The sequence below is a fragment of the Miniopterus natalensis genome, chromosome 2 (genome assembly GCF_054644295.1).
Source record: "Miniopterus natalensis isolate mMinNat1 chromosome 2, mMinNat1.hap1, whole genome shotgun sequence".
NCBI classification, from domain to species: domain Eukaryota; kingdom Metazoa; phylum Chordata; class Mammalia; order Chiroptera; family Miniopteridae; genus Miniopterus; species Miniopterus natalensis.
The window spans coordinates 66,173-94,116 of NC_142082.1; the positions used below are offsets into that span (position 1 = coordinate 66,173).

Consider the following 27,944-nt stretch of genomic DNA (forward strand, 5'->3'; position numbering starts at 1 on the left):
GGGAAACCTCTGCGATTGGATAAAAAGTACAATGACAAACACATACTTCTTTTACATAGGTGAGTACAGGATAGTTAACAGCAGTGAAGATATCAATAACAATGAGAAGATTCCTGGTCTCTGCTCTATTGCATTCAGGGCCTGGAAATTACTTTGTTTTGCAAAGACATGTGTTAGGTATGTCACCTCAGATGCAAAAGACAACACGTTAATGTGAAAATTAACCTTTGTCAGTGAAAAATACTGCCTCAGGAAAAGGCTACAAACCATAAGACTCCAATTGCTCAAACCGTCTGTCCTCTGGCCACCAGGCCGGTGTTCGAGCGGTGGGAATGAAAGAGACAGACAAAGTTATGGGATCAGGAGGACTGCTCTCTGACAAGGAGCAGCCCCAAATGGCTTCAATGCCTTTAGTATATAGTAAGTGACAATTGGTAATGAGGTGAGGGTGATACAAAGTAGTGCCTTCAAGGCTGCATAAACACTCTTTCAGAGTAAACTCCCTGCCTCCTGCGTGAGCCCAGACCGTGGTAATTTCTTTGTCTCGGCTCCTCATGGGAACTTGTGGGGAGGGTCGAGTCCTTGACTTCAGACCCTCGGGTGACGTGGACCATGTCCAGACACATCACCAGCTCCCAACAGGCCGGAGAAAGGGCTGCTTTACTTTCCCTTCTTGTCCAGGATCGGGAGGGCGAGGCAGTAATTCTAGCTAAAAGAGAATAACTACAAGCTTAAAACTAAAATAACGCCTGGAGAAGATGAACTGGCACCAAAGGTATGAGACATGTCTTCCCTCCAGTCTGTGCAAGCAGACACTCTCAGGTGACTGAGGATCTATCTCCCTTGTGATGTGCAAGGGCCTCAGAGGGACTCCAGAGTACAATTGTAATTAGACTTTGACCCGTCTGGGGAGTGCATATAAGGTTTGGTCGCTCAGCATTCAGGATCCTCAGGGTTGTTTCAGACAGCCTGTGAGAGAAACCGAGGCACGTAAACTGAGCAAGGATGACCATCAGGCTTCGCAGCCCCTGAGAGCCTCCTACACAAGCAGCACACACTGACCCACCACACTGATCCCCAAGGATTCGGCTCACAGCTGTGACCCTCGCACCCACACTCCCGCCATTTAATCCTATCACCCATGTGTTGTTACGATTTCATAGGCCTCGCCTGCCCAAGTGGTCTGTTTAACCTACACTCTCGCAGGCCTCCTTGCTCCAGGAACACTGTTCCATTTGTCACTGGGTTCAAAACTGGACAGGAACCGTTAGACAGGAATCACTTTCTAGGACAGGAAATAGAACCTCCTCTCTTCACCTGTGCCCTAGTGACATTGTAGCGAACATCGCTGGGCTAGCTCTTTATTTTATTTTTAATATGCTTTTATTGATTTCAAAGAGAGGAAAGGAGAGGGAGAGCTAGAAACATCAATGATGAGTCATTGATCGGCTGCCTCCTGCACGCCCCCTGCTGGGGATCGAGCCCCAACCGGAGCACGTGCCCTGACCAGGAATCGAACGTCGAGCTCCTGGATCCTAAGTTGATGCTCAACCACAGAGCCACGCCGGCCGGGCTGGGCTAGCTCTTTAAACTGGCAACTGATAACCTATATCTGGAAGTGTTTAATGCCAAACTCTTTGCAGGAAAAGAATAAAGCCAGTCGTCCTCAACACTGTGGCTTGAAGGACAAGGTTAACTGTGGTCTCTTTCCTCCCTGCATCTTTTCATAACTATGGAATTCCCCCCCCCCCTTCTGCAGACTGCCACACTGTGCAGGCATGGGTGGAGTATTCAAGAGCCACTAGGCACTCGCCACTCCCGTGACTGGATGAGTTGGTCATGGACCAGGGAAGTTTGCACTAGGGACCTTGGGGACTGCAAGACAACGTCCATACACCCAGCAACACTGTGAAATCACACAAGGCCCTTCCCGCAGCTTTTCTCTCTTCGGTCACTAGTTCCAATGGAGACAGACTTTTTGGGTTTTTTTTTTTTAAATATGTATCTTTCTGGATTTCAGAGAGAGGAAGGGAGAGGGAGAGGGAGAGATAGAAACATCAATGATGACATATAGTCATTGATTGGCTGCCTCCTGCACGCCCCTGACTGGGGATCGAGCCTGCAACCCGGGCATGTGCCCTGAACCAGGAATCAAACTGTGATCTCCTGGATCCTAGGTCGACGCTTGACCTCTGAGCCACACCCAGCCAGGCTGGGGAGAGAGATCTTTGCCCTTTGGCTGGAAGGATGTTCTTTTCTTCACTTTCTATTCCGTCCTTTGCGTCTGTAGTTAAACTCAGATGAACTTCTTTGAGCTTTTTGAAATACTCAAGGTAGCGCTAAGGGTTAAGGGCTGAGAGACCCTAGGCTACAGGTCAGGGTCAAGAGAACTAAGAACGAAGGGGGGGGGCTGCTCTTTAACATTCACATTTCTGTTGGAGTTGCTTTGTGAGGGTCTGAACAGGACATGATGCTGGATAAATGAGAGCCTAAAATATTCTGACTTGGAAAATGAGGGACACCTGGCAGTTTCTAATCTTCCTAGACAAGGCCCACAGGGCTCACCCCCGGGGCCAGAGGTGCTGTCTCTGCCTGGCTGCCCAGCTCACAAGCAGGGAGTATGTCCACCCTCCTTGCGACTGGGCATCTGGGACTGTTGGGAGGTCTGCCCTCAGGGCACGAGGAAAGCTCCATATCCCCTGTCTCCCTGGGCTAAAGGGACCCTGCTGTGGTTCTCAAGCAACAGGACCACTGCCCGGACAGCCCAGAGACTAGCAGGGATGCCTCTGACTCTTGGCTGGGAATTTATGTCTCTCCGTAGATGGGGAGCCAGTCCACAGTGTCTCCAGATACCCCACTGGGGTGACATACCCTTGTGGGTGAAATGTGACTGAGTCCCTCAAGCTTTGGTTTTATCTGTTTCTTATTTTTTAACTTATCTTTATTGTTGAAAGTATTAGAGATGTCCTTTTTTCCCATTTACCCCTCGAGCCCGCTCCCTTCCCCTCCCCTGGCCTTCCCCTCACTATTGTCTGTCCCTTACATGCATAAATACTATTGTCTGCCCCTTACATGCATAAATACACAGATCTGCCGGTGAGTCTGCACTTTGGCCCTCATGAGGGCCAGATCACAGAAGATGAAGATGCAGCCAACAGCGGATACTCCTGGCTGGTGAGAAGTGTTTACCTCTTCCCCTGTCCTCTGGCTTCACACATCCCTCCTGTGGCCTGGTGGGAGCCCACCTTCTACATGCTAGATCATGGGTGGGCATAACATAGTTAGCTCTGTGTACTGAGTGGAGTTTGTATGAACAAGGAGCTCCTCCTTAAGGATCAGACGGTGAGGGGGAACAAGTTGGTACAGACACAAAGGAGTGGCTCCTCCCTGTGAGACTCCTGCTCTGAGTGGACAAATGGACTCAGACATATAGATGATAAGTCAGAAAAATATCGTGTGGTCACCATCGACAGTTGAATCTCCATGCAGGATGAAAGAATCCTAACCCTAACAACCCTAGCCCTAACCCTAACAACCCTAGCCCTAGCCCCTAACCCCTAGCCCCAACCCTAAACAACCGTAAATCCTAAACCCCAACCCCTAACCCTAACACCCCTAACAACCCTAACCCTAACCACCCTAACCCTAAACCCTAACAACCCCTGACCCTAACACTAACCCCTAACCACCCTAACCCTAACCACCCTAATCCTAACCACCCTAACCCTAACCACCGTAACCCTAACCCAACCCTCACCCTAATCCCAACCCTACCCTAACCCAAACCCTAACTCTAACAACCCTAACCCTAACCCATAACCCTAAAGCCTAACCTTCACCCTCACCCCTACTCTCACCCTCCCTAACCCTAAACCCTAACCCCTACCCTCACCCTAACCCCTAACCCTCACCCTCTACCCTTATCTTGACCCTGACCCCGGACCCTAGACCCTGACCCCAACCTTAAGCCAAAAACCCTTACCCCTAACCTCTAACTTTAAACCCTACCCTCACTCCCACCCTTGATCTCTGACCCCTGACCCTGACCCTACCCAAGTGCATTGTGGTACAGGACCTAATTATATCTGTGTCATATGGAAACTTCCTACCACAGCGGAAGAGCTGGACTCCTCTACTGACACTGTAACATTATTTCTGGACAAAAACTATGACTTCACAAGATTAATATCCTTTCAAGAAAAAATTAATACAAAATAGTCCAAAACCCCCAAAGTAAAACAAGTAAACACTTCAGGTAATTTAACAAAAACAAAACTAAAAACAAAAACAAATGGCCTCTAAATATGCAACAGAAACATTAATCCTCATAACCCATTCCATGCTAATTAAAATAGCACCAACAGCAAAGGGATAGTCACATTCAACGGTGAACAGTCACATTCAATGTACAATCTCTTAGAAAGAATGTAACAATTTTCATTCTCACGAACTATCTGGAAATATCCCTAAAAACTGTCTGACTCAATCTCTCTTCTCAACTTATAGATTACCTCATGGAGATAAGCAAGTGCACAAAAGTTTATTATAATGATGCTTATCACAGGGTTACTTTGTGAACAGCAAGACCCAGAAACAACCAGATTGCAGACTGTTCCATCTCTGTGATACTGCGTAGCCAATAAAAACCATGTTTCCACAAATGCTTCTGGGGAAAAGACTGGTTATGAAATGAATATGGCATCAAAGATGCTACTTACTGTTCCATGGGAGGCTTAACTCCAAGCACAGATGAAAACACACAATAGTGACTCTCTCCCTATGGCTACCTAGGGGTGATGTCCACATTCTTTCTTGCAAGCAGTTTCCTTTGGGTGGCAAGATTATAATTGATTTTATTTTTATACACCTTTATAGAACTTTTCTAAAATGGACACACATTATTTTAAAAATAAAGCAGTCTTTTAAAGGTTTCAAAGTGTTAAATAAATGTTATCAAAATCACTAACACTACATTTTCAACAAGATGCAAAACTGACGAAGTCAGTAAACATGATTTATTGTCTATAAAAGCAGTTTCAGTACAGAGAAGTCAGGCTGCCCCAGGCCGCTGCTGACTTGTCATTCTCAGTAGTTGTCTGTCCCTCCCCAGGGCTGCTGAGGACACCCAGACGGCCGGCGTCTGTCCAAGAGTGCCCAGGCAGCACGTTGCACAGTCTCAGGCTGTGGCCTGGAGGGCGGCCACACAACTCATACCTTTGCTGGTCACAAACACTTTGCACAATTCACAACCCAATTGCTAAACACCATAACGGACATACAAATATTTCCCTAGGGTCATTCTGCATTTAGAAGAGTCATTTGGTCACAACCAATGTGGTTAAAATACATCTTAAGAAAAATAAACATTCTGTACAATGTATTTACAAGGATTAATCGTCCTGCCCCCCACAATTACTGCAAAACCAGGAAAATATCGTGTGACAGTCAAGCATGTTAATGGCTGTTACTGTCAACTCAACACAGAACACAGGCTTCAAAACCCAGAGTCCTTTTTGAACCATATTTGTAAATACGCAGTTTCAAATTTTTATATGCTCAGAAGAAAATAACTTCTTAAAGAAGGAAGCTGAAGTGATTTCACCTGGATTCCCTTACCGCCTTTCAAAGATGAACAGAGCAGCTCCTACTCGTCCCAGCTTGAAGCCCGGCCTGAGGCAGCACTGAGTCACAGGAACACTGGCTGCAGCTCCAGAAGGACCCATGGGCCCAGCTCTGACGAGATGATGGGGGAGGGCCCTTTAAAACTTGAAGAGGTCGATGAAGTGCTGTGGGGACACGGGCATGAAGCAGCTGTCAGGGTCCGTGGCCGTGCAGGGGTGTCCCGAGTCCTGTGGGAGGAGGGAGAGGGTTACCCAGATCGGACACCGGCTGTTCGTTTAAACGGCCCACAGACCCGTCTCAAAGGCAAGGAGAGTCATGAAAACGGCACAGGCCGTCTCAGTACAGAAACCTCCCAGCAGATTTCTGCTCTAGTAGATGGACAGACAGGTGGCCCAGAGTCCGTCCCCGGCAGCTGGCCCTGCTTAGAGGAAGGAAACTTCTGGGGTTTCTGCCGCCCTCATCCTGGCCATGCTCCCCACCGGCTGCCCCTGGAACCCCGCTGTGCTCCCACAGCAACTGAAGGCCCAGGACTGCACTGAACAGGAAAAATGGGTTTAGTGTGAGGAGGCTGGTGAACCTAAGAGAACAAGGAGCCTGAAGGTCACAGCCCATGGTAGTCAGAGGCCACGTCACGTCAGCATAGCCTCTGGGTGGCTGTGGTTGGGACATGACCACCCAGGTCTGTCCAGTGCCTTTTACCAGAAGGAACTTCACTGGGCATGTCTGGAGCTTCCCCTAAGGCTGGCCTCTCGCTCAAGTGCAGGACTCTGAGGTGTTTCAAGAAAACCCTTTTGTGGTGGCTGAAATAAGCCCGACGGCTGCAGTCTGACTGCAAGTCACAGGTGCAGGCCGTGCGCCTGGCAGCGGAGGCTGCACCCTGGGTGTCGCAGGGTCCCAGGCAGGGCAGGCACGGCAGGGTTAGCCTCGAGCCGGGCGCGTGGAGAGGTGCGGGTACCTTGAACAGCAAAGCAAGGCGGCAGTCCTCGGAGGTGTGCAGACAGATCGGAAGGAGAGCGGGGGAAGGAAAGGAGACAGGTTAGGAGGAGCTGGCTGACACACGCCATTTGTGACAACCACCGAAACCACCAGGTAACACGTGGGCAGTAACAGTGTTACTGACAGCGCAAGACACCAGCAAATGCCCCCACGACACGCCCCTCAAAGACAGTCCTCAGAGCAGGACCCACGCTTCATTTCCCTCTGAGTCTCAACTGACCAGCCACGAGTGCAGTAACACCTGACCCTCGGGGTGCTCCCTGGGAGGACCCGAGGCAGAGCTGACATTTCCACGTAGAGCTAACCCTGGAGAATGTGGAAAGTCATTCGCGGCTGTCGTGGTCCCATCAGCCACCATGGAAACTCCGCTCACGTGGGAACCAGGCCCAGCACTGAGGATGACCACGCGTGGCAGTGACAGCGAGGGATCCACTATCCTCAGGGCCTCTCTATCCTCAGAGTCTGCTGCACACGGCGAGTGTGGCGCCAGCAGCAGCCTCGTCGCCTCCTGACCACGTGTTTCTGGGTTGTGTCCTCTCCCTTGTGCTGGACTTGACCTCCCACTGTTCTGTGCAGGACGCTGTCCAGGCTGGCAGCTGGATCATCGGATCTGTGATGTCCACAAGGACAGTGTCACCCAATGACACATTTCTCAAAAGGTGTTCAGGTCATTAAGCCGCACAGAACTAAACAAACAACTGTAGTGTTTACAGGTAGAAGGCCGAGGCCCCACCCCGAGGAAGGGGCGGGTGGGCCTGTAGGATGCCCGTGGGTCAGGCTCACACTAGCCTTCCCAGTGTCACCCTTTTCCCAGTGAAATATCACACCGAGCACATTCAGCACTAGCCCTAACCCTAACCCAAGGCAAACCATGGACAGCGTTCCAGGAGAGACGAAGCTGACGTGTGAAGCAGTTTGCCTGAGCGTGGGGAACTTGTCTTTATCAGACATAGACAGTGGAGAGTAAGGCAGGAACAGGGGAGTCTCGGGAGGAGGGTTCCTAATACCCTGAACAGGGAAAGTGCCACAGATAGTGTCCACATTTAGGTTTCTCACTGAGTTAGACTTGTTGATAAGCAGTCAGTGTCTGATTAAGTGTTGACCAAATGAGAAAATGCATGTTTACTTTAAAGCCTCTGATTCATGTGTGGAGCTGAGAGAAGCCCTGGGAGGCACCCTAGGGTGGGACAGTCCCGTAGAAGCTCCAGACGGCAGCCGGGACGGCTGCGGGGTGAAGGCCAGGTCTGGGGAAACAGATGAGCGGAGGTAGGTCTTCCTCTTTCTCAGGGTAAGGGTGGGAGAAGCCGTTAGCCAGGAAGCTGCATCCGCCCAGGATGGGGGCCTGAGGGCACCAGGCAGGCCTGCCCACCTCACGCCCCTCGGGACATGCCCCCACATGCTGCAGTCACCACAGGGGGACAGTCATCCAAGGGCGGGCAGTGGTCTAACGTCTGGTTTTCAACAGCTCTGACTCAAACCACAGGACACGTTCTGCATTCATGAACCTACCCCTGCCCGGTGTCTGGTGACAGACATCCCATCACCCTCTCATCACACAGAATTTCCCATGTTTTAACCACTGCGGTTAAAGTACAGAGAACTGCCCCGCCCCAGCCTGCACACCCACGCCCTGCGGGTGGTACCTTCCAGAAGAGGGTGCTGCAGTGCCGGCAGAAGTGCAGGGTGTCCCCGTAGTGCTCTCGCGCCGGGTAGCACTTCCGCAGCGCAAAGTACATCAGCTTCCACTCGACGTGACCGTTTTCCGAGAGGATCAGGTGTCTACAGAACTGGACACACGCAGTTCTGTCAGAATCAGCGGATGGTTTTCACAGCGTAGGGTTAGGTGCAAAACTATTAAAAGAGGCAGGTAGTGCATGACATGTTCAATTGCTGGAATTAAACTCACCTGGATCAAATCAAAAGGGCCAATCAAATACACCACGTGTCCCTACTAGGGGACCCATGCAGCCATACACAGATTTAAGTATTTGGATCTGGCATGATGCCCATGATATACTATTAAGTTTAAAAATAGGTCTAAGCACTAAGCCAGACACCTGAAACTAATATAATACTGTATGTCAACTGTAATGGAAAAATAAATTTAAGAACGTAGTAAGTTACACACATCCTATATCTGATATGGGCACGGGGGCTGCCCTCACCCCACACCCGAGGGTCAGAGGGCAGCACAGGCTCTAACCCTGGAGGCAGGAAAGCAGGGGCCTGGCGGCTGTGCTGGGTCTGACGGTGCAGGAATACACGCAGGGAGGAAGCGGAGAGCGGCATGCTGCCTGCTGGTCAGAGAAACCAAGGCTCAGGGAGGCGGCAGACTATAGAGGACACAAGTGGACTGAATCTGACTCACCATACGGGGGAAAAGACAGGAAGCCGGTGACTGCAACACACTACGCTTTCGACACAGGGAAGAAAACTGGGTCCTGTTCTGTTTCCTTTTGGGTTATATTAGACTCACAGTTCTTTTTAAGTATCACAAAAAATAAACCATACAAGCTATGGAAGGAAACCACAGCAATCTTCATAAATTCTGATTATTTCCGATGCTGCAGCTCTGCACCTGTGGGGCTGGGAGGGACCACCACACTCACCTGCTTCTCAGCAAAGTGATACTGACACAGCGTCTTCCACAGCCGCCTGTCCTCGCTGAGCGTGCGCAGCATGGGGCTCACCTGGCCCAGGGTCACAATGTCCCAGCCATCGGAGAGCCGGTACAAGATGTTGTTGAGCATGTGCAGGGGCAGGTCACTGAGCGTGAGGCCCTGGTTCACCTGCGAGAACCGGGACAGGACCCACGGCCGCCTCAGGCACCAGAATCTTAACAGCCAAGGAGACTGGTCTAACACCTCCCTGAACCCCATCCTCCGTGGTGCGTGAATCCAGCATCAGTGACCCCACGCCCTTCTCTCCGCAGCCAAGGCGGTGCTGGCCACATAGGGACAGCCAGCAAGAGGAGGAGCCAGAGTGGCATGAGGCTGCTCAGTGGTGACAGCTCCTCCCCAACCCGTCTGCACGAGCGAGATTCATTTACTGGACAATGACACTCAGGGGACACCTGGGAAATGTCAGGTGCTGAGGACTCGTCAGGAGACCACCGAGATGTGGTCAGGCTGTGCAATGGGCTCTGGGCTCCTCTGCTCTTGGCCCGGGACAGCCCATTGTCCACGGACATAGATTAGTCTGTCACTGAGGTCCCCACTAGCTTAAATCTCTGTGATTTCAAATTTATGAGCCACACCCTCCCTCACAGAAGCTGGTGAGTGAACACATTTGTCCCTCAGGAAAGCTGACACCATGTGTATGCTGGTCAGAGGGCAGTCAGAGGGGCCTGTGCCATACAGGGGACAGAAGGCCAGCCTAGGCTCATACCTTGTCCCTCACTGTCTGCAAGAGCCTCCTATGGACAGACAGTAGATATCTGCTTGGTCCCACCCAGCTCTGGCCCGTCGCCTGCTGCTGTCGCTGGGCGTCTGCCCCGTACCCCTGCCCAGGCAGAAGTCTCCCCAGCTGGCCAGACAATCAGCCCTGCACACAGCTGGCTCCCATCTAGTGCCTCTTCTCTTCTATGCCCCTGGACCAGGGACACTAGTGGAGGAATTAATGCCTCATTTGGTCCCAAGAGCATGGGGTGTGGAATGGGAACAGGGAGCCTTCACTCTGTCCTCTCATGGCTTCTGTCACCGTGCTCGCTGTGGAAATCCTTTCTCAGTGCATCAGAGAAACACTGCAGAGGCGTCAAGGCCCCATTTGTCTCCTCCAGGGCCTTGGGCTGCGCGTGACATGGGGCCTGCCATGGGGACAGTTCTGGACGTGACGGCATGACTGCCATATGCATCAGCTCAGTCCCTGTCAGCAACATGTGCATCTACCCCCACGCGGAGAGAGCAAGGACGGGAGTGCTCATCCTGCAAAAGCAACAGCAAAGGGGATGGAGAACTATGCAGGAACGGAGCCCTGATTTACTATGTCATTTGAGCCCAAACAACCTAATTTCCTTTAAAGGTGAAGTAGTATACTGCCTCATCGCCCACAGAATCAGCCCTTCCCAGCAGCAACTATAGCCCACTAGAGGCTCTCTGGTTATATACACCTTAAACCAACTTGATTAGCACTACGAAGGGTAAGGAAAAGAATCGCTCCCAGAGCTGTGACAATCTGTAGAAGAGGTCATGACCTTCGTGATAAATTCATACCTGAGTCATCTGAAGGTTCTGCAGCTGCTGCTGCCAGGTAAGGATCGTTTCTAAGCGGCAAACCCAAATGTTGATGTTCCCCACCAGCACGGACTTGCCCACCCCTCTAATGAGGATGCAGAGGGTGGAGCTCAGGTCTTGGAGAAGGTCTCTGATGAGCCGAGGGTTCTGGTGATCATCAAGAACTGGAACAAACACAAGCAAAACTACAATGGGCACAATCCACCTGTTAAAAAGGACCGAGTCCCACACCCCAAGTGTCATTCACAGATAAGATGTGGTACATGCACACAGCGGACTGTCACTCAGCCTCAGAAAGGAAGAAAGTCCTGCCACATGCTGCCACGTGGGTGAGCCCTGAAAACACGATGCTAAGGGAAAGGAGCCAGACAGAAGGACAGGCGCTGTGTGACTCTCCCTGCGTGAGGACCTAGACAAAGACAGAGGAGATGGTGGTGCCAGGGGTGAGAGAGGGTGGAGTGAGTGCCTAATGGGGACAAAGGTTTAGTGGGAAGATGAGACAGTTCTGGAGATGGAGGTGATGGTAGCACAAGTGTGAACGTGCTTAATGCCTCTGCACTTAAGCTTAAGTAAAATTGTTAATTTTATACTATGAATATTTTGCCACAATAAAAACAATAATCTAATTTCACTGCAACCCCAAATTGGCATTTCTGAGATATTGCAAATATGATGTAATTAAAAAAAATTTTTAAATGTTTCCTGACTTTTTTTGGGGGTCAAATATATATTTTGTCACAAAAAGAACTGATGTTTAAAAATGGCCATACACAGTCACAAACTCATATACAAGGTGTCCCCAAAAACGTATACACACACTTTGAATAATTATAAAGGCAGTATTTATTAAAATACATTTCATTTTCAAAACTGAGCTATAAGCTGTTAAGGTGTGTATACATTTTTTAGGACTACCTGCATATGCATAAAAGTTCCACTTATTAGACACCATCAATCAATATAAATGTTAAATTAAAAGAAAATTACAGGTTTATTTGATGCTAAAGCAACTAAGCCCCAATTCTCATGATAATACAAACATTATACGGCTAAAGTGACCTGTGACTGGCTAACCATAAAAAGGTAAAGTATCTTTCCACTTTTCTTTTTTGTTAGAATATTACAACAAAGTATTTCTTATTATAATAGATCCCCTCGTATGCAAAAGAAACTTTAAAAAAGTAAACAAGTCACTGAGAATGAAGACCTGAGGGACCCCGTACAACTGTGTAGACACTATCACATTATTAGACACTACTGTTTGACAACACTCAGACTGGGGGACCAAAAAGAAAATCCCTCTCCTTACACTAAATTTCATTAAGATTCAGACGATGAAAAAGATCGGTCATCCTCTTACCCTTTTGAACGATTTTATCCAAAATGTTGAAGTAATTCTTTTGTGCCACACCACTCAATGAAGTTAACTGGGATTTTGCAATTAGCTGCAATAGCTTAAAAGAAAGAGGGAAAAAGCTAAGCGTAAATCTACTTCACATGGAAACATAAACACAGTGAACGACAGCCAGCACAGTGGAGAACAAGTGACAGGAGGGACGGGCGCCTCGTGTTCTCCTACTTAGCCGTCCCTGAGCCACATGTGTGGCTGCTGGTGTTGCCCAACCTGACCTGAGTCTGAAACATCCACTCACATCTTCCTGTCAATTCCTGCACAACCTTGGCTACGTCTGGCAGCCTTACAGGTACTTTAGAATCTGCAGGTGACACTGCCTCCTAGCGTCTGCAAGTGGAGCCTTCATCCTTCCTTCACTTCTCCCCGTTGCCTCCGCTGTTTCCAGAGGAAAAAAGACGCTGACTCACATGCTCAGAGCCATGCTGGCTGAGGTCAACAGTAGCACTGTAACCATGACAATCACATGTAGTCTCGGGGAAAATCCTTCGGCCACTTCTAACACATTTAGGTAGAGTGTTCCCCACCTGCAGTGACTGCAGACGGCCCTGCAGCGCACTGGCCAGACCAGATGAGAGCCCACCCACACTCCTGCAGAAACACACGGCTGAAGCATCAGTCCTACTCCTTAATCCTTCCCCTATCAGCTATGTGTCCTTAAATGTCCTTGTCTGACCATCATGACAATGCTGAGTAATGCCCCTTCTCTCCCACCTACGTTTAGAACCAATAAGAGACAAAGAATTCAGAGATTAATTCTGAATTAATGAAGGCTGGACCTCGATGTGCCTGAGATGTGTCTGCAGCCCGTTGGGCTTCTGAGGATGGACGCTCAAGAGACTCACCGCCCAGCTGTGTGAGTTGTTTAATTACCAAAACCTCCCCAAGCCAGCCTCTGATTCAGACACTCAAGCATGAGGGAAACAGACCAGAACCTGCAAACACATTTTACTCTGCTCCTCAAAGGGATGAGGAAAGGGAGGTTTCACAGCCCTATTCTCACCCAAGAAGTGAGTTACTCTCAGAGTCTAGAGTTACTCTAATGCAGCAGTTCTCAGAGTGCTGCTGCCCAGGAACCCAAAGTCAAAGTTGCTTCTCCAGTGTCACTGATACACTAGTGGGACCAGACACTGTCATTACTCTCACCCTCGTAGGTGTGTGATGATGTGTCTCGGGGGCTTCATGACATGCAACCTCGAGGCAGACCTGAGGATTGAGGGTCTTCTATGTAGCACACATTAAGGTCTGCAAAGATGTAAAATGCCACCTTTGTTTTTAAATAAACAGAAATATTTTTAAAAGTATTTTAACTTCTATATGGTAAAGATTCATAGATATAACTAACAGAACCAGGATCTCTTTGGAGTCTAAGTTCACAGTGAAAGGGTCACAGAGCCCCAGTCTGAGAACTGCGGCTCCAATGGCTGGTCCCTCCCACCATCAACATAAACTACAGGTTTCTAACATCATGATGTAAAACTCCTTCAAAAAAAAAAAAGACATCGCTAGACAGCAGGGGTCAGCATGGCTGTCTGAGCTAGTGACCCAGGGACCTAGGAGGGTGGTGGGCCCCACCCAGGACCCCACCCGAGTGCAAACTCAGCACACGGGGGTGGAGGTGTTATTAGCAGGTGACCAGGTGAATTTTAGGTTAAAACAATAATTAAAATAAATGGGCAAAAGAAACAATTTACAAAGAAAATAGAACCAGATACTAGCGTCTATTTGGATATACAAAACATAATCTCTTAGAGAGTTAATAAAAATTAATGCAAATATTGAAGGAGATTCTTACATCTCTCTTTAACTTTGAAAGTTTTAAGGAAGGGTGTGGGAGAGGTAAATAACAGAACCATCGCCTTGTTTCACAGATAAGCAGAAAAGTTACACCCTTCAAACAGAGACCCTGCAGTTTTCTGCCAACAGGATATTTACAAAAATCACTCAAGAAAATGGCCACAAAGGAAAATGTAACACACTGCAAAGAAGTAGAGATCTTACAGGACAAAATCTCTGATGCTCATGTAATAAAGCCAGAACTAAATGGAAGCTAAATGAAACCATATCGTTTGGGACTCAAGGTACTTCCTGAACAGCCTCGAACCACACCTATGTTTATGACGGTGACAGGAGCTGGCAGAAAGGTGTAGACAGGTGACGAGTGACGTGCTGGTTTCTATTTTTAGTTAGCCTTACAGAACACGGGAAGTGCATCCTTCACTGGACAGACAGTTCAACTGTTCAAGCTCCTCTAGGTTTTTAAACCCACGATGAACAAAAACAAGAAGGACTATGAACATGGGCTGTCTGAAGGACACGACGTGATCAGCCATCTAACTTTCAAAACACCCCTTGGAGGCAGGTGCTACTACCCAGGTCACAAAGGAGAAAACCAAGGACCAGGGAGATGAAGAAGATGGCTTGAAAGTCACACAGCTCAAAGCGTGGAGCCAGGACAGGAACACAGGTGGTACCAGAGTCTGCACCGTCTGCCCGCCAGGTGTCTTCTGCCCATCATGTGCCAGTCAGTGCCTGGTGAGTAGTTTATGACAGCATCAATGATCTGACATTTGATTACTTCATTTTAGAAAGTTTTCTCAATTTTACTGCATTTAACAGAAAGGAAAAAATAAATGAATGTGACCTAAACTCTACACTAGCGGAAACCTCTCAACTAGATGTTCCGAAGCCCAAGCAGAACCATTCATGCCCAAACCTTGGTCACAAGCTCTGCAGGTGCTTTATTCCTGGGAGAGCTTGACAGTCTGATGACTCCACAGCCTGTGACCCCTGGGCCTCTGCCGAAGGTTACAGGACATCACACCACAGTCGGAGTCAGGCTGCATTAAAAACGACTTTCCCATTTTGGGAACTAGCCACGCAGATGGTCTGTGAGACGTGATTCCTACTTCTTGGATTGTCCCTTTTCTCCACCCTCCTGGGAATTGACAGCCCATGTGACTCTTGCCTTATTTACCGACTCCTAGCACTGGCAGAGAGAACATTATTTTAGGCCCTGGCAAGTTGCTCAGTTGGTTAGAGTGTCATCCCGATACACCAAGATTGTGGGTTCGACCCCTGGTCAGGGAACATACAAGAATCAACCAATGATGCGTAAATAAGCGAAACAACAAATCTATGTTTCTCTCTCTCCCCCTTCCTCTTTCTCTCTGATAATCGATAAAAGAAGAAAGACTGGTGAAGTTTATATAAACTGAATTGCTGCACAATTTGTAAGTTTAGTGTTGATGAAAGAATTCTTGGTTGCTGAGTCACACTCCAAGGTGACAGGATAAACATGCTGGAAGCTGAAGAAAAACAAAGAGGGTCCTGGGTGCTCCAGACCCTGACTAACAACATTTTGAATCCCTAAGTGACCTGGGTACTCGCCTAAAGAACTGGCTTTTGCTGGCGTGCCATCAACTGAACAAAGGCTGCCCTCCACCATAGCCATGGTGCTCACACCAGCCAAACACAGCCGCCCACCACGACCATCAACTTAGGTTGTTTCTCTCAAACACATCAGAGCTACATGTGACCTGCTGAGGTCAAGCTGACCAGCTGGCTGAAGAGCACTTCCCTCGACTGTAGGCAGGTCCCACACTGTGGAGTCTTGATTTCCTCCTTTCCCCTCACTTTCAAGGGCATTAACATATCTCACTGGTGCACTTCGTCCCAGCACTTTTAAGGGGAAAAATGACTGGGGTAGCGGCCAATTCTTGATTCAACAGTAAAAAAGTTTCTTTAAAAATTAAACATGTCTTTTTGTGCTAAGGAACTCTCGTGAACAATCTGTTTTACAATAAAGAATGAACTTGCTTCATTTCCAAAGACCAAGTTCTCTTGCAAAGGAGAGGTGCCTGCAGGTTTAGTAAACATCCGGCAACATGGGATCATGCGACGGTCCTGCCTCCCAGTTCAAGCTGCCAAAAGAACTTGTGGAGCACACTTGATGGTAGGAAGTGGGGCGACTCACAAAACAAAGTGTGCAAATGGGGCTCGTTCTCCATCCTTTTGTTCATTCCAGGAAGAACAGGTATTTTCAGGTCCTGCGTGAAGTAAATGACCACAGGACAGTGACTCTGCCCACAACTGGGTCCCTTCAAAGTTCAACACAGCCAGTGGAAGCTTGATGAGCAACAGGACGGGAATTCTAAGATTCCCTGAACTTGGCCACTACTTTAAAATGTCATATGACACATTTAAGCAAGTCACTGGATTCCCGAGAGGAAAAGTTGATAAAATGATGAAAATCTTAACAGGAGCACTTCTCTGTTGTCAGGACAACGGTGCTCCTCCCGAGACCTGACATCTCTGTCGACTCTGTCTCTTGGTACGTGACAGTTTGCACACAGCTGCTCCCCTTTGTCTAAATCACCTCCCGAGCTCATTCAAATGTACTGCCAGGTACAGAGCAGTGTTCCACCGGCTCCTGTGACGTCAGTGTCATGTCCTACCAGACGTCAGAGGTGAGGAGGCCACCATCCCTCAGTAAAGAAATGAGAGAGGGGTACCTTCCAGCCCCACCCACCGCCTCCAGGCAGGCCGTCCTGATAATCTCCATTTCTAGCTCCTCACTGTGCACCTTGGAGTAAGCTGTCGACGCTACACAGTCCTTGCGAGAAACTAGGAAAGTTTCAAAGTCTTCAAATAACCAGATAGTCTAGTCAATGTGTCTTTTTGTTGTTTGCATCGCTTCGTTGTTTAAAGGTTCCATGAAACACCTGGAAAACAGGGAGGAGTTCAACTCCAAAAGCGAGTAACGTTGGCAACACAGCTCTGGAACTAAAGGAACCAAGGCAGTGAGTCTCTGGAGAACGTAAGGAGCTGGTACAGGTGAGGCAGTGAGGAGACAAGTGACCCCCACCTGGGCAGAGAGGCAGCCTGGAGCCAAGTGCACTCCCTCCACAGGGCCTGTCCTGGTGCTGGGGGCATCACAGTGCAGAGCTAAACGCATCCCCGCTCTGCGAGCTCTTGCTCCAAAGGGAGTCAGACGGCTTGTGCTCTGAACAAAGATCAGACCAGCACATGGTCAGCTGGCAGCCAAGGACGGGCAGAGGCTGCTGCTGTCCTGCCCTGTGGTCAGGACACTCTGTCAGGAGTACCCATCAGATGGAGTGATGTTGAGAGGTCCCTGTGGCAGTGACCCGGAGCTGGCCTGTGACAGCCTCGGACCACGCCCCTAAAACCTGAGTCTTCTCCACTGAGGACCTGTCAGTGTGGTTTCCCTAACACATGTGACCAGTGTTAGGTGGGAAGTGTCACTGGAATTTAATTTCCTGACAATGTGTTTGGAATGACAGCGGACCCGGCACGGGACCTGGCTGCTCACGTGGGGCGGAGCAACCGCCCTCCTGTGTCCAACACCAGCATGGCCAGCACCACACAAGGAATGAGGACATTGCCATGAACTCTTCCCCAAACACTGCTGAAACCATTTATAATACTAACTTTTATTCAGAAACTACATATAACTATTGATTAGTCTCATTTTAAAGTTGCTAGTTTTAGATGAATGAAAGTCCTTTGTATAAAACGTTAACTGAAAAACACATGCTATTGGTATTTTCATATAAGTTCTTAGGGAAGTATTACAGAGACCACTGAAGACAGGAAAACTCTGTCAGGTGTTTAGAAAATGCTTCTCCACCCCTTGTTCACAGCTCTGCTAAGACCAGTTATGAGACACAGGCAGTCCCCTTGCTGAGGACTGAGAAGAGCTGTGAGAACCCTCGGGGCTGCAGGGCACTGGAGTCGAACACACAGGCCGCTCCCCACACAACCCTGTGCTGCAGCACTCAGGCCCCACCGCCCAGAGATAATGAGGACCAGGGCGGGATGTCCAAGCCAATCCACAGGTGGAAAGAGAACACTGACAGGAAGCAGAATGGCAGGTGTGGGAGGGGTGGGAGCAGGCAGGTGGCCCTGAATAGAGCATCACTGGGGGCTGGCCGGCTTCTGTTGGTCTTTGCTCTTAACAGAAGGTGGACATCAGCAATCAGGGTTTGGAAGGGACTTTGGTGGCTTGTGAAGGGTGTTTTAAGGAGCAGGAGGCAGCAGAGGGAGGAGGGAGAGGTGACATGATCTCCAGGAGGGATACAGGTGAACGCAGCACTGCTACAGGTAGGACAGCTTCCGTGGGTCCCAGACATAATACATGGAATTTTATAGTTCTGTATTTTACATGTATTAGAAAACAACCAGCACAAAAAAAAACCTATAATTTCACAGGTATTATTGTCTAAAGTGAGGTTAAAGTAGGCATTTCCATTTTAAAAGCTGTCTGAAGAAAGTCTCCTCAGTAAGTAATTGCAGGGCATGGACAGGACAGAAAATCACCAGGTAGCTCAGGTGACAGGATCAGTGACACCGGTGTCCATTATGTCCTCAGTGGCCAGGAGCTTGACTCCGTCTCCAGACCCTCCAAACCAGACCCAGGCTCCCCTCCCCCTCAAAGAATGAACCCGAGCGTGATAAGACGATGAAAGTGACATGTAGAACATCCACCGTAAAACAGATCCATGAGGACACGTGCTTCCCGGCTACTGAATTATTGACAGTTTCAACAAGACCAAGTCCAGTGTCAGTTTAAGCAATGGAGACCCATGTCATGTGTCTGCACAGAACTCAGGAGGCGGCCTCCAAGCAGCACCCCGCTCGGTACCAAAGGAGCCCCCATACCCATCCTGGTAACCAGGAAACCAGCTAAGACCTAACTAAACAGGTAAAACTGCCTCAGGCTTGAGGTTACCTACTCCCCAAGTTTGTTCTCATAAGACTTTTTTATCTCTCAGGTATTAATGGAAAATTTTAATCAAGATAAATATTTTGTAATTGGTACTAAAACCTTGACCCTAAGCACAAATGTACACCCATGTGGGGTTTTGCCCAGGAAACATATGCATTGCATTCTTTGACAATGGGGGGAGTCCTTAAAAAACAGATTCTACATGCCAGTGATGTCATTTGACAAACCGGTAAGATTCTAACCCGGCCAAGTCATTTCATAATCCCTCCACCACAGAAAAATGAAGAATACAGAATCTCATCAGTGCAGTTTTCCTTAATCAAACCTGCCTTCCTTAGAAAGAAAAGCTTCAGTTCTGTAAGAGAGAAAAGCAGGTCTACCTATTTGCTAGACTGAAAATTCTTTATGATCACAACCAGACTGTGATTTTTTTTTATTGCTGACACTATTACAGAGGTCCCCATTGTCCACCGTCCCCTGCTCTGGCCTTCGCCACACTGCTGTGTCTATGGGCTAATCTCTCCACCTTCTTTCCTCCAGTCCCTCCCACCCCCTCCCCTCTGACATCCATCAGCCTGTTCCTAGTAACACTTCCACTACCTAAAAGCCACAACAGGGAAAGTCTTTCCAAACCCAACAGCTGCAGGAGCCATCAGTTCCTGCTCACCTGTAATAGCAGGGAGGTGAAGAAACCACAGAGCAGGTAACCACACAAGTAAGAGCAAACTGTACATGGCTAAGAGCCTTTCTTTTTGAATGTAGGCCAAGATACAAACTTCTACACAGGTATCGGTAACACAGCTGGCTCTTGTGAGCTCTATGCTGTGCTAGTTTCCTGTTCTCTGCTCACTTGCATTCCCTGGGAGCAGGGCTCTGCTGGACACTCGAAATAGGAAACACAGGTGAGTCAGGTAAACCCACAAAGGACCATCTGCTTCCCTCATCTCCTGCAGTGCCAGGCACGGACATGTGGTTCAGAGAAGTCTCCTAAAAGCGCGGGAGGCCGACTGGTCCCACCAGAGCGCAGAGCCCGCCCCCCGAGCGACACCAGCCTATTTTCTCCTGAACCCCTCCTACACAGCCAGTAAGCGCAGGGTTATGCAGTTGCCCAAAGCAACATGAGTGTTTCACTCACAGCGAGATACTCACTCTGACCACATAACTGAACCTGCGGACGTCCTGGACGGCACTGGAGAAGTCCAGGCGGGTGAAGGCCTCCCCAAGAGTGCAGTAGCCGTGCCGCTGGAAGACAAGCAATATGTCAGCTGCGAGGCAGCCCCTCAGGCAAATGGACGGATGCTTGCTGCAAGTGAGTCTGTGCTCAATGGCTTTTAAATGTTGGCAAAGGACATTCTCTTCATTATGATTAGCACACATTTAGTGAGAGTTGAGTAAAATCACACCATGCTGATTAGTCACTCAAGCAGCATCAGGACAGGACGCAGGGACACTCTCACACCACTGTGGACAGACGACAAAGATATGCTTACTAAGCACCTCGCCCATTTCTTCTGTGGAACACATTTGGTGGGTGGGCAAATTAGGCCTAAAACCATAAAATAAGTGGGAATATTCTCGCCTACACAGCAGCAAACACGGACACCAGGCGCTCGGCACAGTCAAAAGTCCACTACAAATACATGGCTGAGAACAAGGCCCCTCTGCCCGCAGGTCTGCAAGTCGGCCCAACACTCAGGGCCAAGGCTGCAGGAGGGGCTCTGCAACCAGTGGCGGGAGGCGGTGGCATATGACTTCGGGAGAAGGGCCTGCCTAGCACCCACCCTGGGAAGCTGGTAATTAGACCCACAGGTCCAGGAGTCAAAGAAAACAAATGAACACACGTCATTGTTTTTAAGAGTGGAAACAGTGTTCTCCTGTAGACAGTTTTCTCTAATGATGCACCTGTATTCCAACTGGTTTGCACAGATGGGTTTGTACATTAGGTTTCAGGCATCACTTTAAACTCCATCTTTGTATTTGAAACACAAAGATATAGAAAGATATTTTCAATTCAGAGTCATGGGTCAGGTAAACTGGGGAACAATCACGGAAAACCACAGCAGTGGCAGGAGAGGGTCTAGGAGAGGAGGCTCGCCTTAGGCTCAGATAAAAGACGCACAGGAAAGGCTCTGTGGTTTGTGCCCAAGCCCCAAGAGCAGTCCTAATGTGTCCACAAACCAACAAAACTCATTTATTTAAAACAGTCAATACATATTTTTACTGAATGTACTATGTGCAAAGTATTTTCCTTGGGGCTGTGGGGGAAGCAGAGCTTAATTAGACAAAATCTGCGCTCAATCACAGCTGGTATTTCCACTTTAATGTCTTCTCAGTGAACAGAACCCTAAGTGCTGGTGTAGAGACTCCTTTCCAGGTAGTCCCCCATCTCACAACAGCCTCTTCTTTTGGGGGGAATTAAATCTGATTCATAGAGCAAATAACAAATAGCATGTCTGAACCACATGCACTTGCCCTTCTCATGGGGGCCTGGAACCATGCAGGTGGGTGCTCAGAGGCTGCAGGAGGCCACAGTCAGCCATGTGATAGGCAGCAGAGATAACTGGTCCACCCAGGTGAGCAGCCAGCAGAGATGATGCAGAGACAGTTGCGAAAGAAGGGGCAGCTCTCAGTTCCAGTCCTGCTCCCTCCCTCAGCCCGGCTACAACTTTGCTCCTCAGATCCTCGGATCCACAGATCCAAGTAAGACCCACAGACTACGTTGGTTCTCTTTTCTGTAATCAGTGTGGTGGCACAGAACAAGTGAAATGTTTAAGCCTTAAATAAGCTCACACGACATTAGATTCTGCCAAACGTCTTCTAACGGAGCATCAGACTGTGAGCTAAGGGCCAGAGTCCTTTTGGGCCCACTCAACAACGTTAACAGTCACCAAACAGGTCATATAAGTTCTGCCTTAGAGCCTAATCCTTAAGCTTCCAGGAAGCTAGGCTAGTTTCAGAACATCCATTATTAACAGTTCTGGAACAGTTAACTCATGCTAACGGAATAGATACTAAACAATTACTCCCTAAATTATTCCCCCCAGTGGCTACAAAATAAGGCAAGTGCTGAGTTTCTCAGACTGAAAATGCAAGTGAGCTTCCCAGATACCAGGGAGAGAAAAAGGAAAGACATGGCTGAGGTGAGCGGACCATACATGTCTCCAACTTGTCCAAAGAAAGGAGGGGAAAGGTTCAAACTGCTCTTGGCTGATACATAGTTAATTACGAATGTCCCATTAGCTCCTCGACATGTTAAATGAGGGTTTACAAAGGTTCTCACCATCCCAACATAGGAGACCTATGACAGCTCCCTACTAGCACTGAAGCTCAGCATTAACAGCTTTCGGTGGGAGGTGGACAGGAAATATCAAACTACCTAGGGGCCCACCCTGTTCCGCTGATTCAGGTTTGTACCAGGGGCACTGACCATACACACGTGCACACGCTCATACACAAGAGTCACTGTCTCAAAGATCCCCTATGTCTCCATCTGTCAGAGTGAACCACAGGTTTGATGCTGCAAAAGAAGTAATATATTTAATGAGATATTACAGTCAACAGAAACAACATAACATGTACACTTACTTACAAGAGAATACTTACTTCTCTTGTGCTTTCTTTATGGACATAGATCCATTTCTCACGATAAAAACCTAGAACAAAAATTAACTTTGTTTTTAAAATCTGGTGATTCATTTCAAAATGAAGATTTCCAGGAACTTAAAATAATCGCATGTTAATTAAATTATCTGATGTACAGCTAGAAGACGCTTTTACTTGTTAAACGTAAACAGAATTCTTTGTTTCCTAACATCAATTTAAGAGGTGCTGAAACATAACTCTACATAAAAAATGATTTTAGACAGTACAAACTCTTGGTAACTTAGAAGAAAATTAGTGTTACTAATGACTGTAGTAATATGAAAACATAAGTCATTATAAAAACACAATTATTAACAAATTATTATGTAATTAATAAAAACTTCTATTCTTCTGTCAGTACTTCTGTACTGTATTCAATTCAAGTAAATTTTTCATGTAATTAAATCCCAAAGCTTTAAGGGTCATGATGACTACCCCCACAAGGCCTGTCTTCCCTCAGCAGATGAACACAAGAGAGCACTTCTCATGGCTCAGGGTAGTGCACAGTGCAGAGCAGGACTGAACAGGTGAGTGGCTGCCTCCAGGCCCCTCCCTCCTACCCAGGTGCTAACCCAGCTCTAACCATGTTCATGTCCTGCTCTGAACAGCAGCGTCTCCTGCAACACAAGTCCAAAGTCATGACCCCTCAGGTTTGGCCTCACTGCCTGGGAATGTACTGATGGTGACCACCATTCATTCACTCACTCAGATGTGCAGGCTCTTTTGTGGGTTTTACTATATCTTTGTTTTGTTTTTGCAAATCTTACTAAGAGAATGGTTGATCACTAGGTCTATGGGCCACACTGGAGAACTCTGGGTAAGACACCTCCGTCTCACCTCTCCTAAGAGCATGTGAGAGCAATTTAGTGTGCAAACATACTCAAGCAAAACATACAATTTTTAATGAAAACAATCTTACACTGAGCACTGCTGTCATCTCTGAAATGATCCTTTTTCCGTTTTTTGGGGGCATATCCATGCTCTTCACTGGGGAATAGGTCTTCATCTTCACTACTTAAGAGTCTGAAATAAAGATACGTTTTGTTAAAATATCTTTACAGGGATATCTTCATTTGGCTTTTCATTTTTAAAAATGATAATAAAAATCTGGTTTGCAATTTAGGAGATCAAAATAAAAACCATGTCAAATTCTGAAAGCAAGAAGTTAATTTTCAAAGCAACACATCACAATTTGATATTATACAACTGATGTCTAATATATTCTTTTTGTTTTGAGAAACCTAAGATTTATCCTGGTTCTTTTGAGAATGGTATTTCAGGAAGTGCTGAACATGTTTTAGAGTGTCCCACAGGTTTTGACAGGCTCAACCAACACAGTTTCAGACTTCAAGATGCTTTGTTGAAAGAGGGAGATTATAAACAAAGTATAAACACTCTGGAAAAAAGTTAATGTGCCAGTATGATACCCGATATGACTAATAATTTGCCTCATCCCTGATCCAATGTAGTGTAAACACTGGCCTTAAATGACACGTTAGACCCATGGACTCAACAGACATACAGCATTTTCCATCCAAAACCAAGACAGCACACCTTCTGCTGAAGTGCACATGGAACATTTTCCAGGGCAGATCATATGCTGGGCCACAAAGCAAGTCTTTAAAAAGTTGAGATCGAAATTATATCAAGCACCTTTTCTGACCACGATGGTATGAACTAGAAAACAATTATAAGAATGAAATGGGAAACATCACAGAATGTGGAGATTAAACAATATGCTATTGAACAACCAGTGTGACAGACAGGAAATCAAAAAAGAAATTTAAAAGTACCCTGAGAGGAATGAAAATGAAATACACCAAAACTTATGGGATGCAGCAAAAGCAGTTCTAACAAGGGGGTTCACAGTGATAAATGCCTAGTCAAGAAACAAGAAAGTTTTCAAATAAGCACCCTAACATTACACCTCAAGGAACTAAGAAAATAACAAGGAAATAAAGATCAGAGCAAAAATAAACGAGAGACAAAAAAACCTACAGTAGAAAAGACCAATGAAACTAGGAGCTGTTTTTAAATAAATAAACAAACAAACAAAACCAGCAGACACCTAGCTAGACTCACCAAGAGAAGAAATAAGCCTCAACTTCAGAAATGAAGGGCGATGGTGCAACTCACACCAGGAAATAGGAAGGGTCCTAAGCACCTACATGAACAAGCCGCACAACTGAGAACAAACAGCTCAGCCCCAGGCACACAACCTACCATCACTGACCCGTGAACAGAAATGTGAACAGACTGACACTAACCTCCCAACAAACCAAGGCCAGGGCCAGGTCCGTTCCTCGTGGATTCTACCAAACACAAAGAATTCCTATCAGTGCTTCCCGAGCTCTCCAGGAGCTCAGTGAGCCTCACCCACTGCAGACCCAGGATTGCTTCCTTGCTTTCCCTCCACAGCTTCTCCAAATGTCTCACCTCACTTCAGTCCTTAGCAGTTGCAAGGATATTTCTTCTGAAGCAAATGTGTTTTCATTCCTTTTGTTTGGTAAATAAATACAGGGCTTGTTCATTCTTGCCTATTTTATTTCTTTTCACTCTTTCACAACCTGAAATCCATTTTAAAAACTGTAAATAATCTACATTTCTTCTGTGCAGAACAGGATCTCTGCTGAAAAAGAACTTCAACTCCTCCTACTACGAATGTCAAGGCTTCGATGTTCCTGCTGGTTTATAACAGACATAAAACAAAGCCAGAGACAGACCTTCTGATCCAAATGGAATCACCACCATTGAACAGGCAGTAACACAAATGCCATGAAACACACAGGACTGGTCTCACCTTGTGCCAACTTTCTAAGTCACATTTTTCTTTCTGGTCACTGAAGAAAAAAATATAAGGAAAGCCATCTGGGCTTTTACGGAAAGCTGTAACAACACTAAAGATCCTGAGAGAAAAACACCAACTTAACTACATAACAGTGCAGGAAAGTCTCGTCTAGGCACTGTGGCCTCGGGAGCACAGCTCTCATTTCAAGGGCCAGAAGATCCCATGCGTTCTCTGTCCCTCATGTTGACCAGAGACTGGTTTTGCATTTTTGTAAGGGAACCAAAAATGCAGTTTCTTTTCTTTTTTCCTTGGGGGACCTGCAATTTTATAATGTTTTTTTAAGAGAATTCCACTAATGGGAAATCTGGGACGACTAGAGTTGAGGACAGTTCTCGGGGACTCCCAGATTTACAATCACCTCCACTGCTATGCCCACCAAGAACCAAATAACCGAAATAAATCTTAAATATTCAAATCTGGATAGGAAATTGAATGTCTAATGAGATGTAAATAAAATGATGCAATAAAGTTGTAATACATTAAATGCAAAGGGGAAGCCTCAGAGCATCCCCTCAGGCAGAGTTGAGTGCGGCATGCCAGCGCTGGCGCCTTCACTAGTCCAGCGCTCACAGGAGATGGGCATGTCTCTCCACCCTCCTCCACAGAACCCCCCACAGCCCTGAAACCTGATGGGAAATGCCACGAATACCTCACAGACCGTGTCCAGACACTGCTCTCCAACGCCTCTCCTTCACCAAGTCACACAGTTCCTGCAACAGCTCTGTGAACAGCGCCATCTCCCCACCAAGACCTCAGTCGGGTCACCCTGGGACAGCCAAATTCCCCAAACATGCCAACGGAAACCTGCCCAGCCAGCGCTTCCGAAAACCAGCCTGTGCCCTGTGACCCCTTAAAACTTCCCTGGACCCTGGGTCCAGGAGACAGGTTGAAGCCTTGCCCATATCCTTGCTGGCTGACTTCACAACAAAGCCTTTTCTTTTCTCATAAGCTGGTGCCATAGTGTTGGCTTCTGTGAGCCTCAGGCAGTGAGCCCTCACTTGGGAACAAGAGCAGCAGCTGCATGTGGGCACCAGGCAACCCGCTGGCTCAGACCTTCGACAAATAACTTCTTTCCTCACACCAGCCTGTGTGGGCAAATCTCAGCCAGACGACAAGTTTCAGAGCTTTGCAGCAACGTGAAAAATAAATAAAACCATAAATGCTAAGCAGGCTCTTAAATGGTGCCCTGCTTAGCTCTGGCATACGTGCTGTGGTCCACGCTGTGCTGGTTCTCCTCTCTGTCCAGCCCCTCGCTCCAAGGTTCACATCTTTTCCAGCCGTCTTCCGTTTTAATCCAACTCCATCCAGGGGATCTCCAGTCCTGACCCAGAAATGGCATAGTTCTACAAAAACAGTTGATTTATGTTAAAAAGGTATGTGTAATTGGCAAGTTTCTTTTCACTTAGAACATTTATTCATTAATCTTTAAAAAGTATGCTGCCTAGACACTGGTGATAAAACGGTGAAGATAACGGTGCCTCAGTTGTACTAAAATGACCAGACAGTATGCGCACTGGTGGACTTACTAGCTCGATGCTGCACAGGCCACGAAGGGCTGAGTACAGGACACATCCAGGCTCACAGCTCAAGAGGGAGAGGGAGAGGGAGAGCAGGGTGCCTTCCCCAAATGGAACTCTCTTCTGCAGAAATTAGAAGCAACACAAATGAAGCATATTCATGTCCATCAACTGTACTTTGTTTGATCTGGTTGAAGCCTAAATGAGAGCAGTGGGAGGGGCTGGGAGTGAGAGTGGAGAAGTGATGGAGGACAGTCAAGGCAGAGGGGTCCTAGGGCGTAGAAAGGAACTTCCAGGCGAGTGATTAGGTCACGCCTGAGCTTTATAAAGAAATCAGGGTTACACCTGGAGAAAATATAGTTAGGACTAGAGGCTACTGAGTGCTGGCCTCTGAACAGTGAGAGGGTGTGGCTGCAACTGGAACAGCGAGAAGAAGAAACACTGCAGCGGTCAGGCACTCGCAATCAGGGCTTCTACCTATGTGCTCCCTCGGCTCTCCCACTGACTCCAAGGGAAACAAACGACAGTGTTCTGAGCTACCCTAGGAAAAGGACCGGGGCAGGGAGCAGCGCCAGATTGGCTGGATGTGTGAGGTGAGGGATAGAGGTGTCGGTTTCAGTTTTGGATGTGCCTGGCAGGCTTCCTATGCCTACGGTGACAGGCACTACAGTAGACTCCAGTTATAAAAATTATGCTTTAAAAAAGATGAAACATGCTATCACCTTCATAAAGCTTATAAACAGGTGAGCGCAAGACCTCGAATACTAGCTCTCCCACTGCCTTGCGGTGCTTTTCTCTGGCCAGTGGTTCTCAACCCTGCTGAGCATTAAGTCTTGGAAACTTTTAAAAATTACAAGTGCTTGGCCCCATCCCAGACCAATTCTATGAGTATCTGTGGTGATGGCTACATTTTTTTTAAGGTCCACCA

General features: G+C 47.6%; 1 protein-coding gene across 3 annotated transcripts; it reads right to left on the reverse strand.

Moving 5' to 3' along the window:
* Positions 1-548: 548 nt before the first annotated feature.
* On the reverse strand, positions 549-27,616 carry FBXO25 (F-box protein 25). Of its 3 annotated transcripts, XM_087814048.1 has the most exons (11): positions 26,705-27,616; positions 23,571-23,674; positions 22,613-22,662; positions 20,159-20,251; positions 12,211-12,304; positions 10,830-11,014; positions 9,228-9,407; positions 8,262-8,405; positions 6,578-6,604; positions 5,617-5,849; positions 549-969 (listed from the first exon to the last, which is right to left on the reverse strand). In XM_087814048.1, the coding sequence occupies exons 1-10, from the start codon at positions 26,836-26,838 to the stop codon at positions 5,760-5,762; spliced, it is 1,101 nt and encodes a 366-aa protein (XP_087670174.1). In that variant the 5' UTR covers positions 26,839-27,616; the 3' UTR covers positions 549-969; positions 5,617-5,759. The 3 variants fall into 3 exon arrangements, with proteins under 3 accessions (XP_087670174.1, XP_087670175.1, XP_087670176.1); XM_087814049.1 differs by lacking the exon at positions 6,578-6,604; XM_087814050.1 differs by lacking the exons at positions 549-969; positions 5,617-5,849; positions 6,578-6,604 and adding an exon at positions 7,158-7,228.
* Positions 27,617-27,944: the final 328 nt, after the last annotated feature.

Bases quoted from the DNA above. Each gene is read 5' to 3' on its own strand.
- FBXO25 (XM_087814048.1), bottom strand. From the start codon at position 26,838: ATGCCATTTCTGGGTCAGGACTGGAGATCCCCTGGATGGAGTTGGATT. The intron at 11,015-12,210 runs GTAAGAGGATGA...TGTTTGTTCCAG, and splicing joins GGATAAAATCGTTCAAAAGG to TTCTTGATGATCACCAGAAC. The intron at 9,408-10,829 runs GTATGAATTTAT...CGGTTCTCGCAG, and splicing joins AGAACCTTCAGATGACTCAG to GTGAACCAGGGCCTCACGCT.